This window comes from Cebidichthys violaceus, unplaced genomic scaffold, assembly GCF_023349555.1.
Source record: "Cebidichthys violaceus isolate CVI_PGR_0920_01 unplaced genomic scaffold, fCebVio1.0.p SCAF_28, whole genome shotgun sequence".
NCBI classification, from domain to species: Eukaryota; Metazoa; Chordata; class Actinopteri; order Perciformes; family Stichaeidae; genus Cebidichthys; species Cebidichthys violaceus.
In genome coordinates this window covers 2104108-2116354 of record NW_027176461.1, presented here as the reverse complement: position 1 = coordinate 2116354, position 12247 = coordinate 2104108, and the positions used below count along the sequence as shown (strand labels likewise).

At 42.4% G+C, this 12247-nt stretch overlaps 1 protein-coding gene across 3 annotated transcripts in view; it reads right to left on the bottom strand.

Moving 5' to 3' along the window:
* Positions 1-12247, bottom strand: part of slc8a3 (solute carrier family 8 member 3) — a 99159-nt gene that overhangs the window by 24670 nt on the left and 62242 nt on the right. For 2 of the 3 annotated variants that reach the window (XM_068721562.1, XM_068721563.1), the window contains exon 3: positions 7849-7955. The exons of the other annotated variant lie outside the window; for it this stretch is intronic. In XM_068721562.1, coding sequence (XP_068577663.1) covers positions 7849-7955 — 107 coding nt within the window. The remainder of the gene's footprint in view (positions 1-7848; positions 7956-12247) is intronic. 3 annotated transcript variants of the gene reach the window in all.

Sequence of the window (12247 nt, the reverse complement as noted above, 5' to 3'; positions counted from 1 at the left end):
ATTTTCAACCACAGGAGTCGCACTATGAACAGTGGTGGACGCTGCCTTTCATTTCTCATGGTGCTAATCCTACGCCGCCTCTAGCAAATCACACTTTCCCTTAAACACAGAGACAACGCTGAAAGGAAGAGATTCATTTGAGGTCAAATCCGGGTTGACTGCTAACAAAGGGATGATAAGCTTGACTTTTAAAGCAACACAAAAGGCAGGTTCACGAAACTCACTGAGTCAGAGAGATATATGCAGCCCGTGCCCTCGGTGAAAGGCAATGTAATGAACTCTAAGTTCAGCCGTGGTACTGTGTTCGCCTGGTTCCATCACGACGGAGAAGGACGACTTTATCCATAAGCTAAAGAGTTAAAAGAGGTCCGTGTGAAGGCTCACGTGAATCCTCAAGTGGTTACTTCAGGTTTCATGTGGCTGTGATTGTAAACCAAACCTCAGAGGGACGCTGCTTCTTTAAAATGTAATCAATATTTAAAAATGGTGTTACATGCGAAGCTCCTGCTCTACACAAAGACACACGTACTCATGCAACATAACATAAACAAGAAGAGAAGCTTCATAAAATCACACCTAGATGCAGTGCAGAAATAATTTAATCCCAACAGTAGCAACAGGTTGTCAACCGTTATTTAAAACCCCCATAGTCACAGGTTGCATATGTTTATGAGCTGTGAGAAATAACTTTTTCCATTTGGATAATTATCATGGGGCTGAATAGCTGCTAACGCCGCTACCTCTGCTCTACATCTACGACTTCTGCTTCATACCAACAATAGCAGCAGCTACTTCTAATAATAAAAATGTGTTTTATTTATAGGCGCCTTTCAAGGCACTCAAGGAAACCTTACAGTAACAGTTAAAGACAAGCAGCAATGTTTCAAGACATCATAAAATCAAAACAGTAATATACAATAATATATTAATACAATTACTATGAAATCTTTATCAATGCAAGACTCAGTGTGGTCGTAGCCATTGGAGACAGATTTTAAGAAGGGATGTGAAGGTGAAGACGGGGAGCAGAGCAGCTGAAGGTTCCCCATGATGGTAGTCAGGCGTTCAGAAGGTGAGTTGAATAGCACAAGAGGATCTGAGAGTACGGAAAGGTGTCTAAGAAGAAGTTTTTAGGTTGTTGTGTTTTTAAATTTTAGGTCTGCAGTGTCTCTACAATCATTTACGATGCTACAAACCTGGTCCAATACCTATTCCTTTTCTATAGGAGGATTTTAGAGTAAAGGCCTTTACACACCGGGAACGTGACGAATAAACAATTCGAAAATATGAAATAGTCGCTTGTAAATATCATATGTCAGGGCTTTTATTGTGAAAGGTAAGAACAGAAGGAGTGGATCTGGGTTTTGGGTCATTGCAGAAAATAAGCTTTGTGGCAAATAAACATTTATGATACCTATACATTTTGTTCGGCAAGAGAATCTTCACAAATGAACACCACTTCTATGTTTTTTGAAGCATGAAGGCAATCACCAGAAGTAAAAAGCTAACATTAGGCTCTATATGAACTGCACCACGGTCACATGAGCATATGTAGAAGCACAGTGAGCTGGACTAGTTGGCGTGATCAAGTTTAGAAATCTCATTTAGCCACTTGTTAGCAACTGCCTTTCTTAAGACATGTAAAAGCTTACAAATTCACTCATTAAAATGAGCTTGTTTAAGCTTGTTAACCACAGACCTTATTTCAGGCTTCTAACAAAAACCCATTCATAAAAACCCTTTTTCTTCGAGATGAGGGAAACAGAACCGCAAAAATGCTGACTCATTTCAGGATTTAGGACTCAATCCTGCAGCGCTCGCGACGCAACTCAATCCCTTCTGCGCAATGTGATTGGTTGATGCCTCTATTGCTGGCGCAAAATCTCAGAAAAGTCAACCTTCTTCAGAAAAGTCTTGAATTTGCTTTCCGTGTGAAAGTATACATGCCAGAAACTACAATTTGAAAATATATATTGATGTGCGAATTAATCACACATAGAAAAAAAAAAACACCCCCGCTGTGTAAAGGCCTTTAGAGTTTGTTTTCAATAAAGTCTGAAGTGATCCATACAAACTTCATCCGTACTGGAGTTCAGAGTTGCTTTGGCTCACCATCCCTCCACAATATGACTCACAGCTCATTTGGAGGTAATGGATGTATGTGTGTGTGTGTGTGTGTGTGTGTGTGTGTGTGTGTGTGTGTGTGTGTGTGTGTGTGTGTGTGTGTGTGTGTGTGTGAGATGGAGGACTGCGAGAAAGACCCAGCCAAGCTCAAACAACAGCATGTGAAGTGCCCTTAGATGCCACGAAAGCTCACTCTGAGCGAGGAGGCTGACGGGTGGCACATTTCCCCACGCTAGGCATGATTTGAATGGAAAGTGGCAGGGTGGGGGATGGATTACCGCGGGGGGGGGGGGGCATTAATCCTACAGCCATGCACGCATGCACTAACACACTGACACATGTGGACACGCGCACGTGTTAATACAACACTTCCAGAATTCTCACTTTCGTGTTGCTTCTCGTTCAGTTTCATGCACACGCGGATAGAAACACACTGAGGTGCACGAGGCCTCACAACACAATGTTAACGCACCGCCGTACAAGAATGATGACGCTGCCAACGACTGCTTTGTAGCACACTTTTTGCAGTGTCATTTGAAGGTCCTACACTTCAGAGCCTAACCAACACTTCCGCTGATCTACTGATTTCTTTAGACACTTTAGAGAGGCTCACTCGGTCCTCCCTCTCCTCTTTTTTCGCATTCTGTCCATTCTTGACACATTTTCAGCACAAGTGTGTGTACTTCAGACCTTGCCATGAGAATATTCAGCCTCAGGAAGAAGACTCATCATTTATTTACTGCATCTTATTCTGCTTAATATCCCTTACTCAGAACAAACTACAAAAATAAGTAACGGGTCATTCAGCACCGAGCAGAAATGCCAAACATTCACTTCGTTCAGCTTCTCAAGTGTGAGGATTTGTGGTTTGTCCTGACAGACTATTATACTATTACACTATTAACAAGTGAATCCTTTTGGGGCTTTTGAATCTTTTTAGGATAGTTCTCCAATCAGGGTCAAACACATACTGTAGTGTATATTAGGTAATATTTCTTCAGGGAGTGCAGTTAGTGATAGTGTGGACTCCTCGGTAGCTCTGACAGCTTGGGGCGGGGCTTAGCGAAGGGTCAAATGACTGCAGTAGTTACAGGTATTTATCACCTCCATCTGCAGTGACGGAAACATGACACCCGGGAGGACACGCTAATTTTCAATGTCACGTACGTCGAACTGAACATATAATGAATAAAAACCGATTTGGACAACTATTAGAATATATTTCCGTACAAGACATATAATTAATATTCTCAAAGCCACCAGACTCCATTCAGCTTATTTTACATAGAAACACATTCAAACTCAACAGAAATATAATAAATCTCATCAAAACTGTCTTTGAAAGTCTTTCCGCTTTTCTAAGAATGACCAACTCTGGTTTAGTTTAAATAAACCTATGAAAAGAAACCGCCGTTATATGTGCTCCTCACAGACTCCATTGAGAGAAACTGTATTTTTTTACCTCACCGGTTGTAAACACACTTTACTCAAACTCGACTGAAACAAAATATAACTCATCAAAATCGTTTTTTGCTAGTCTCTATACTGTTCCAACAACCACCAACTCTAGTTTGAGAGTTTGAAAGTCAAACTGAATTAGAAAAAAAGAAGTAATCACTGCAACATTTAGTTTTTTCTGCTTACTAATTCTGTTCTCTGGGTCATTTGTGACGGCGAACGTGACCCACCAGCAAAAAAATCGAAAGGCACACTCATCTACTGCCAATGAGAAAGGAGTCTATCGATTATTTTTGTCTGTCTTTTCGTTGTTTAAAAAGAAAAAAGTGTATACGTGTTAATCTTGGTGCAAAACGGGTCTTTGTTTAGCTGACTGATGTCAAGTGAAAGTGGAAATGTTGGCACCTGCCCAAATGAACCAAAAGAATAAAAGAAATGTCTCACCGCTTGAATAAAACTCTTCAAACTCATCATGGCAGGGACATCAACATGTCTCCAGAATAAAGTCCTGTACTGCCATGTGCAGACTTGGAAGTGCCTCTGACTCTGACTCTGCAGTGTTGTGTTGCAGCAGCAGCAGCAGCAGCAGCAGTTGAGTGGCCACCTCACCAGAGGTGCTAATGGTATTGACCACTTCAGTATGTTAGAGAAGGGCATAGCTGGAGCCGGCAGTAAACAACTCCAGACTGACAGGTCGGGGTGACTGTTGGCTTGATTGCTTTCATTACTCACACACTGTCCAAAGTCAGGCCTGCCGCCTTAGGACCCGCTCACATCTGCCAGCTTCTGCTATCAGCATCCCACTGTATGAACAAATCTGTAAAAAGTTACAATAAGTGATGCAACTGCTCGTAATACAGAAAAAAACATCAGAGAGTTAAAATGAGATCTGAGAATTATTTTGGTGCTTCTATTTCGGTCATCTATAATAGAGAAATAATCTGTAAAGAAAACAAGTCTTTTGTTGCATAGTGCTGTTGATGGAAAGGCTGCGTCGGAAAATGGAGCAAGGCTGTTGAATATGAAAAGAAAAGCCAAATAAAACAAAGACTCTCATAGAATATTCATCAATTCTGCTCCTCTACTCCGGCTTTAATAAGGAGAAAAACAAACCCAATCAGCCCCACATCACCGGTTATGAACAACAATATAATCGCCACATTATATATGAAAAGTGAGAAATTATCATATCATTCACATCACTGCAATCCAGCAGCACCTACTGTGGCAACAGGAGAATATATTTAACCCCTCTGCTAAACACCGGCTCGCCTTTTCTATAATTTCGAATCAAAGCAATTTCATCAGCATGAGCACATTCATAAAAGATGATCCTGCTTGGGAAATAATGCAGAAAAGCTTTTTCATTACCTCCTCATCATATATGGATCACACATTTATTACCCTTGATCAAACATTCATTACCTCCTGCATTAAAAAAAGAAGTCTACGTATTACTCATTGTCAACACTGTCTGCACTTTCAATAGCGGCACAGTTCTGTTGTCATCTTTCTAGTATCAGAATGAGAAACATTCTGATCAGATTATGCAATACATATGCACAAATACGACGACAAGGAAACAGGTGCAAAGGTGCTGTGTCACACTCCATGATGCACGAAAATAGTTTGAAATCCAAAGTTTCATATGCATGTCATTGTCTACATATGCAGGAATCCCAGGATGCTCTGAGCTCCTGGAGCCAGAAATAACACACACACAAGGTTTCACTTTCTTTTCCCCGTCAGGGTATGACCTCAACAAAGAAGCTTTGTTTTCGATCTCTTCAGACTAAACCTGGCCATTGGCATGTGTCATCCTTAGCTCCAGCCGTCGTTACCTATCTTCATCTCTCCCTCCGTCGGAGCAGATACCTCTCTCTTCCTCCGCTTCCTCTACACCTATTCTGTCTGTAACAATCCTGACTCGTGTTCGGTGCACTGAACTCAACAATCCCGCTGCAGAAACCTGCGACGGCTGCCAGGAATGAAGAATGGCATGTGTGTTTGCAATGTATGGTTCTTTTTTCTTTTTTTTTTGTGAGTGACTGTTTCACTTGTTAAATGTGGAATGAAAAATATTTCTGGAGGATTTTCGGGGTTACGAGGGAGAGACTGCAGGCCTAATCAACCAGTAACCACTGGATATATGTTCTCACAAGGGCAGGAAAAGCTTCTCCTGGAAGAATTCAGAACACACTTATATTCTCATATCTGAATGTTAAATATGAGGCTCCAGCTAGCAGACAGCTTATGTAGCTTAGTTTGTCAAGGCAGCAACCACCAGGTCTGAAAGGTGAAGCCAATTTGGAAGAGCCTTAAACTTGCATTCTTTCTATTGACCAGCAGGGGGCGACTCCTCTGATTGCAAAAAAAAAAGTCTGATTGTAAGTCTTTCAGAAAATCACCATACTTCTCGTTTAATTTATTCCCTCAGTAAACATTGTAAACATGAGTTTATGGTCTCAATCGCTAGTTTCAAGTCTTCTTCACAACAGAATGATGTTCATTTCGTAAATTATTTTCCCATTACGAGTAAAATAGACAAAGCAGGGTATGCTTTAGGGCGGGGCTACCTTCTGATTGACAGGTCGCTATAACGATGGGAGATGTCCTGGTTCTCGTCTTACAACTTTAATCCTTTCACAGTGCGCTTTCAGTTCATGAAAGCTTTTTGGTCGCCTAAAGCGTCTGGTTCTACTAAGCGCCACGCTATGTGTCACTTCTGGTTGCAAATGAACAAGATGGTGACAGCCAAGATGACAAAAGGCCAAAAAAAACAATGGCTGACGTCACGGTGAGTACATCCATTTCTTAAATACAGTCTTTGAGTTTAGCACAAACACTGAAAACAAGAGAAACAGCTAGCCTTTACTTTAAGGTTACATGTTGTTGTTTGAAATAAATAGTTAATGAAGATGCCAACCAATATAATAAGACATTTTGAATGCAATTGTGCATTTGTCTGTGAGAATACATGTATTCGTTGACATTTCATTTTACATTGTAGACATTTAGTTTAGCTCCTGTTCAGAGAAATAAACAACTAAGTTTAACATCCGAGTTTACTGATATTACAAACAGCTAAAAAGAGCTTTCGTGTGCGTGTGGGTAAAATCTGCACCGAAGCAGAAAGAGCATTTAAAAAAAAGAAAACCGAGAAGCATCATAGAGCAGCAGAGGGGTGTTTGGAGTGATGCAGCTGTCACTCATAAACACCTGCATAGTAACTCCTCTTCATCATGACTCTTACTCTGAGAACACAGGGAGCCGGCGCGACTCAGACAGCGTTGCCAGACCCAATAACATTCTGCACCCTCCGCACCAGCTTGTGAGCCTCTCCCGTCCCCTGGCCTTGAGCATGGTTAGATAACACCGCATTAGATAACGGTGCGCAAAAAGCCTGTTGGCTTCTTTCAGCAGACATTAACAACAACAAGAAAACAAACAAAACTTATGACGAAAACTTACTCTGATTTGAATACCTCCGCGTCCTACTTTTTTTTATTTCTATATCCACCTTGCTGCAAAAAAGACGCCTAAAGACAAGCTCGGTGTGCAGTGGAACACAATCTTAACAATACATGACCTCAATATGAGCTGCACAAGATACCATCAGGAAAAGGAGCTTGTTTAGAAAGTTAGACTTTCAAACAAACTATTAAATTCAAACAGTCCTGTGAGCTACACGGTCTTACAGCGAAAAGTAAATCAATAATCTCATTTCACCAACAGCAATTTGCTTGTATTTTTCACCCAAGCAGGCGCATATTTAAAAATAGCTACTAGACTCTGCATTTAAGTAAAACGTGTCTTTACATAATAATGGCTACACTTGCTCCGTGGAGATGGTAAATGATAGCAGCTCCTAGACTCCCTGTTCTCTTTTTATGCAGATGAAGACGTCGTCTGGGGAGACTGTCATTATGATGGTGATGGAGCGTTTGTGGTTTACGTTTTAGGTGTAATGCGAAAGCGTGGCGGTGAGACAAGAGTCCTTGGGCGCACGGCGGTGTGTGTGGAAGTAGAGGGAGGCGGGGCGGGGCGGCAGGGGGGGGGGGGGGGGGGGTTGGGGGGGGATTGTGTAGCAGAGATACATTGATACAGCAGAGTGAAAGTTCAGGTAAAAGAAGTGGACAAAAAAGAGACAAAGAGGCCTGGGGAGGGACGGAGGCTACTAACAGCGAGAGAAAAGACACTGACAACGTGTGAGAGCGAGAGACAGAGAAAGTGATAAGAGAAGAAGAAACAGGTTCAGTACCGCACCTTTCTGCAGACTCATGTCTACCATGCGAGGCTCGGCCAGCTCCAGGAAGAAGTTCTTGTTTTTCTCATACTCCTCATCGTCAATAATTTTCACGTGAATGAGTTTGCTGCAGGAGGAATAACAGGAGGGGGAAAAACAGGAAGGGGTGTTGAAAGGAGAGGGACAGAGAAGGACAGGAAGGGGGAAGAGGGAGAGACAAGAAGAGAAAGGTTAATTTGCGATGGAGGGACACAGGAAGTGCACTGTAAGTAGGATTAATAATCAGCATGGAAGAAAGGTTAGGAGGTGAAAGGTCAGCTTGCCGTGGACCGGGCCTGTCCGTCACTGCCTGAGCTCACTGGCTGCCACAGGAGTCATGACAACCGCATTTATCACGCCGTCCGATACAAGTGGAAAGGAGGGCGAGAAAGCCCTCGATGGCAGTGAGGATAAAAGAACACAATGGACTGAAAACAGCAGCATGTAATCAATCAGGTTGTAAAATGTGTAAACGGACATTTCACAAGGGCAAAAAGGTGAGCGAACGATAAATGAAAGAAACTGTCGCTATCTAAATCGATTTTTATGGCTCGATGTTTCAGTCAGAACACTTTCAATGAGACGGCTGGCTGGACACCGCGAGGACTCCCCGCCTCTCGAGGCACAGACGAGGCAGATAAGAGAGAAGCAGCTTATTGCTGAGTTTATTGCTCCGGTTTGAGGAGAACACCCCTTTAATGAAGTCAAATGTCTGGAGGGGTGAGGCTCTTTCTCTGGGAAAGAGCTGCGTGTGACATCATCTCACAGAAACAGCTCAATATGGCACCTCAGCCCCGGCGGCGCTCTCGCCACTGATCGCCCTAATTGATCTTTTTAAAGAGTTATTGACCGAGTGCAGGCAGTTAAGTGGTCAGTAGGTACCCAGATGTCTCCGCGCCTCGCCATATCACAGCGGGAACTCCTCGAGGAATAGCCGCGTTGAATTCAATTGGACTCGTGCAAACGACAACAAACCGACAATGCTCAAGACAAGTCATGACACTCGCTGCATCCGCTCTCTTAGGCCTCAGAAAGCATTCCCTGCAAGCAGCAGACAAGTCAACAATAGTCGACAGCGGCGCAGCTAGCCTTGAAATAGGGATGACATACTTTGTTATGTGTCTGACATCTCATGGGAGGACTCTTTTCCTTCTCATCCGAGCAAAAACGCGATTTCTACGCATGTTATTTAGGGAGAGTATTTGGAAAGCAGCGGTTCAGCTAATAAAATAAGTGTCACTGCAGCATTCATAATGGATAGCTGCTCGTGCATCACGTATCGAGTCAAAAAGCAGCTCGTTCTCTGACATCCCGCTGATGTACTTCCAGCACCGTGACATATAGCGTGGCTTGTGCCAGTCAAAACCCTAAAACACACACACACAAGCACAAACTGTCTGTCATACACTCGCACAAACTCAAACACACTCACACCGCACACACCATGTGTATAAAACCATTAATCCGAGAATCTCTAGAGGAATTAAAATGCATTTCTGTAGCTGCAGTAATGCATAGTTAAATCCCTTTCTCTGGCCGGTGTACATGTAGTCGTGGATGTGAATCACGCTACTATAAGATCCTGTTAGCACACTACAGACAGCAGAACAATCCGTCTCTCTTTCTCTCTCTTCATATCCCACCGGCAGGGCTTTCCTCAGATTGCTGGGCGAGATGTCTGCAGTGCTGGAAAGGTGCCTTGTTTTTTTCACCAGAAATGAGAGGGGAGGAAGCACTGGAGTCTAATGGACAAGTGGGATCTGGCAAACACATGCCACCTGGCTGTGGTTGGGTACAGCTCTCAGGCCTGACATGCATGCAGGCACGGAGACAACACACATCGCCTTGTAGATGACTGCACCACCATGCACACATGCAAAAAGCAGCCACGTGCTTACCAACATGGCCGATTAACCTGAGGGGAAAATATAGCTGCCCCTTTCCCTTTTTGTGCAGTGTGCAGTTTTTTTTTTGCTGTGTGCTAATTTGATTAAAACTGACGGTCTACCATTTTCTTGCTCAGCCTCTTTAAACAGGCAATGATGGAGTTTTTTTGGCCACTATAAGGCAGCACAGCAAACCATAAAAACAACATTGACATATAATCACCTTATTGTATGCTACTTAAGGTTTGCAGCATTTTCTTGAGAAACAATGTATTGACTGATACAATCACAATCATTTGACCCACTAGAAGTGTTAACTTGTATCTGCCCCACTATGTGTGGTTGTGTCTGTATCTGCAGAGACCTGTATTCTCTCTTTTCTTATTATTTCGCTGTGGTTGGGATGTTTTTGGACGTCAGCAAAGAGCCCCACATGGGTGTGAAGAGCACAGGGTTTGTAGCCCGTTCTCATCCCAATTCTGTCACGCATCTGATACCGAGGCACCCTTCAGCATCTATGATATAAAGCGGTGGTATCTGATGACAGTTGGCCACAGCGACAGGATTAAAAGTGCGCTTCAAAATTCGGCACCTTCCCACAGGGTTGTGCGGAGCTGTGGGTGTGTTTTACAGCTTGTTTCCCGCTAACGCCACGCCCTTTCTTCATAAACAATCTTGCCAACCTACAATGCAACATAGTACACTTAATATGGCTTTTAATATGGCTAACAAGTTAGCAAGCAGTAATATCTTTACACATCCAGCAGATACAACATTAACAATCATTTGAAGTAGAGTTTGTGAATAGTCACAGTCCTTTTAGCACTGTTCATGGTCTCCACTAACTTCTGAGGTAAACATCTGGTTCTTTAGCTGCTAAAATGCTACGTAGAGCTGAGGAGAACTGCAGTCTATCTGTGGGTTTGTCACTATGACTGATCCCTTTCACATTATACATCATTTCTACCATTGTTGATATAAAAATATGAACTAGCGCAGCTTAAAGACAAGCCTCAAGGTTGAGTAATAAAGCAGAGCCTACCTGCCCTTAATCATATCAACTGATATTGTGCTTTAGTGACAATAAACTGTCAATTAAATTATAGCATAAACCAGTTGACATGCAGTGTTCTGGGATCCTTGGGCAGCTGCACGCTTACTAACTTAATATAGTAACAATATCTTAGAAAATAATCAACACACCATTTTAAGCTCAATTAGATCTGATTCTGTAGTTTTGATGTACAACCATAATTTGACAAGGGTCCTATGGAAATCAATAAACACCAATCATGTAATAATCAAGGCATGTTTGCATCATGGAAACATTTGAGCAGCTGCACAGCTCACCAACATATCGCACCTCTGTGTGATATTTCTCTGGCGCTTGACGACATAAATTAACTTGTCACCTACATTTTACACTCCGGTGTTCCACTTCGCCCAGACAGAGCTACAGCACCTGTAATTATCAGTCCTCGTGATATACGGCAAGTTAACGGAGATGCTGTGGAAATTATAGTGTTTCTGTCATTTTAATAGATTGTGACAGACCGCAGTTGTAGATTGTTTCTACTTGACACCGCAAAGTTTGATTTTCAGTATTTCTGATTTCATGTGTGTTAAGAATGAAACACTGAAATCTAGACAAGCTAGCGTAGACTTCAGCCATTGTGACGTTGTAGTAAATATTCCCACAGGCCGTAAACACAGACTGAACTAGCATTTCATTCATACACAAGGAAGATACTGTACAGTGGCATAAATATTGACGGGGGGGGGGGGGGGGGGGGGGGGGGGCTTGGATAGCTCAAAACCTCTTACAAATTGATGAATAGAGCTCTTGCAAGAGACTGTTTTAGTCACCATAGAAACACACATGAGATCAAAGAAGTACTCATCACATGCAACTTCATTTGGTGCTATTTATTGAATATAGGCCTTAAAAAAGGCAAACCCATCTCCATAATGGTCCATCATTTGTTTTGAATAATTAGTAAGTAACAATCTGATATGCTATTCTACTAAAACGATAAAAGATATTAATAAAACTATTTAGTTAAATGGGCTAATTGATATTTTCATTGTTTTTTTGTCATATACAGAGATGAGATGATGAATGCTGGGTAATATCTTTGTTGATGTTGTTCAATGTCACATCTCTATTTGATCATGTGATGAAACGTTATAAAATGCGGTGGCTAGTTTTGGCACAAAATCTGTCGAGACTGACAAGCTGAGCGCACCTGCAACCCGAGCAAGCAGTCGTGTGCCTTTCAAACACCCAAGAGGCAGTAAGGGATTAAGGGCCCCTCACAATGGCGTGCACTGGGGCCCGCCGTACCTTACGCCACTGATACTGTAATAGTTAGCGGAACAGGAAGGGAGAAAAGATGAGTGAGAGATAATCAGTCTTCATCGTGATTTTGATTGTTTCTGTGGCTAAAGAAATTCTGTTCATACACATAACCGCTTACAAACAGTCACACACACA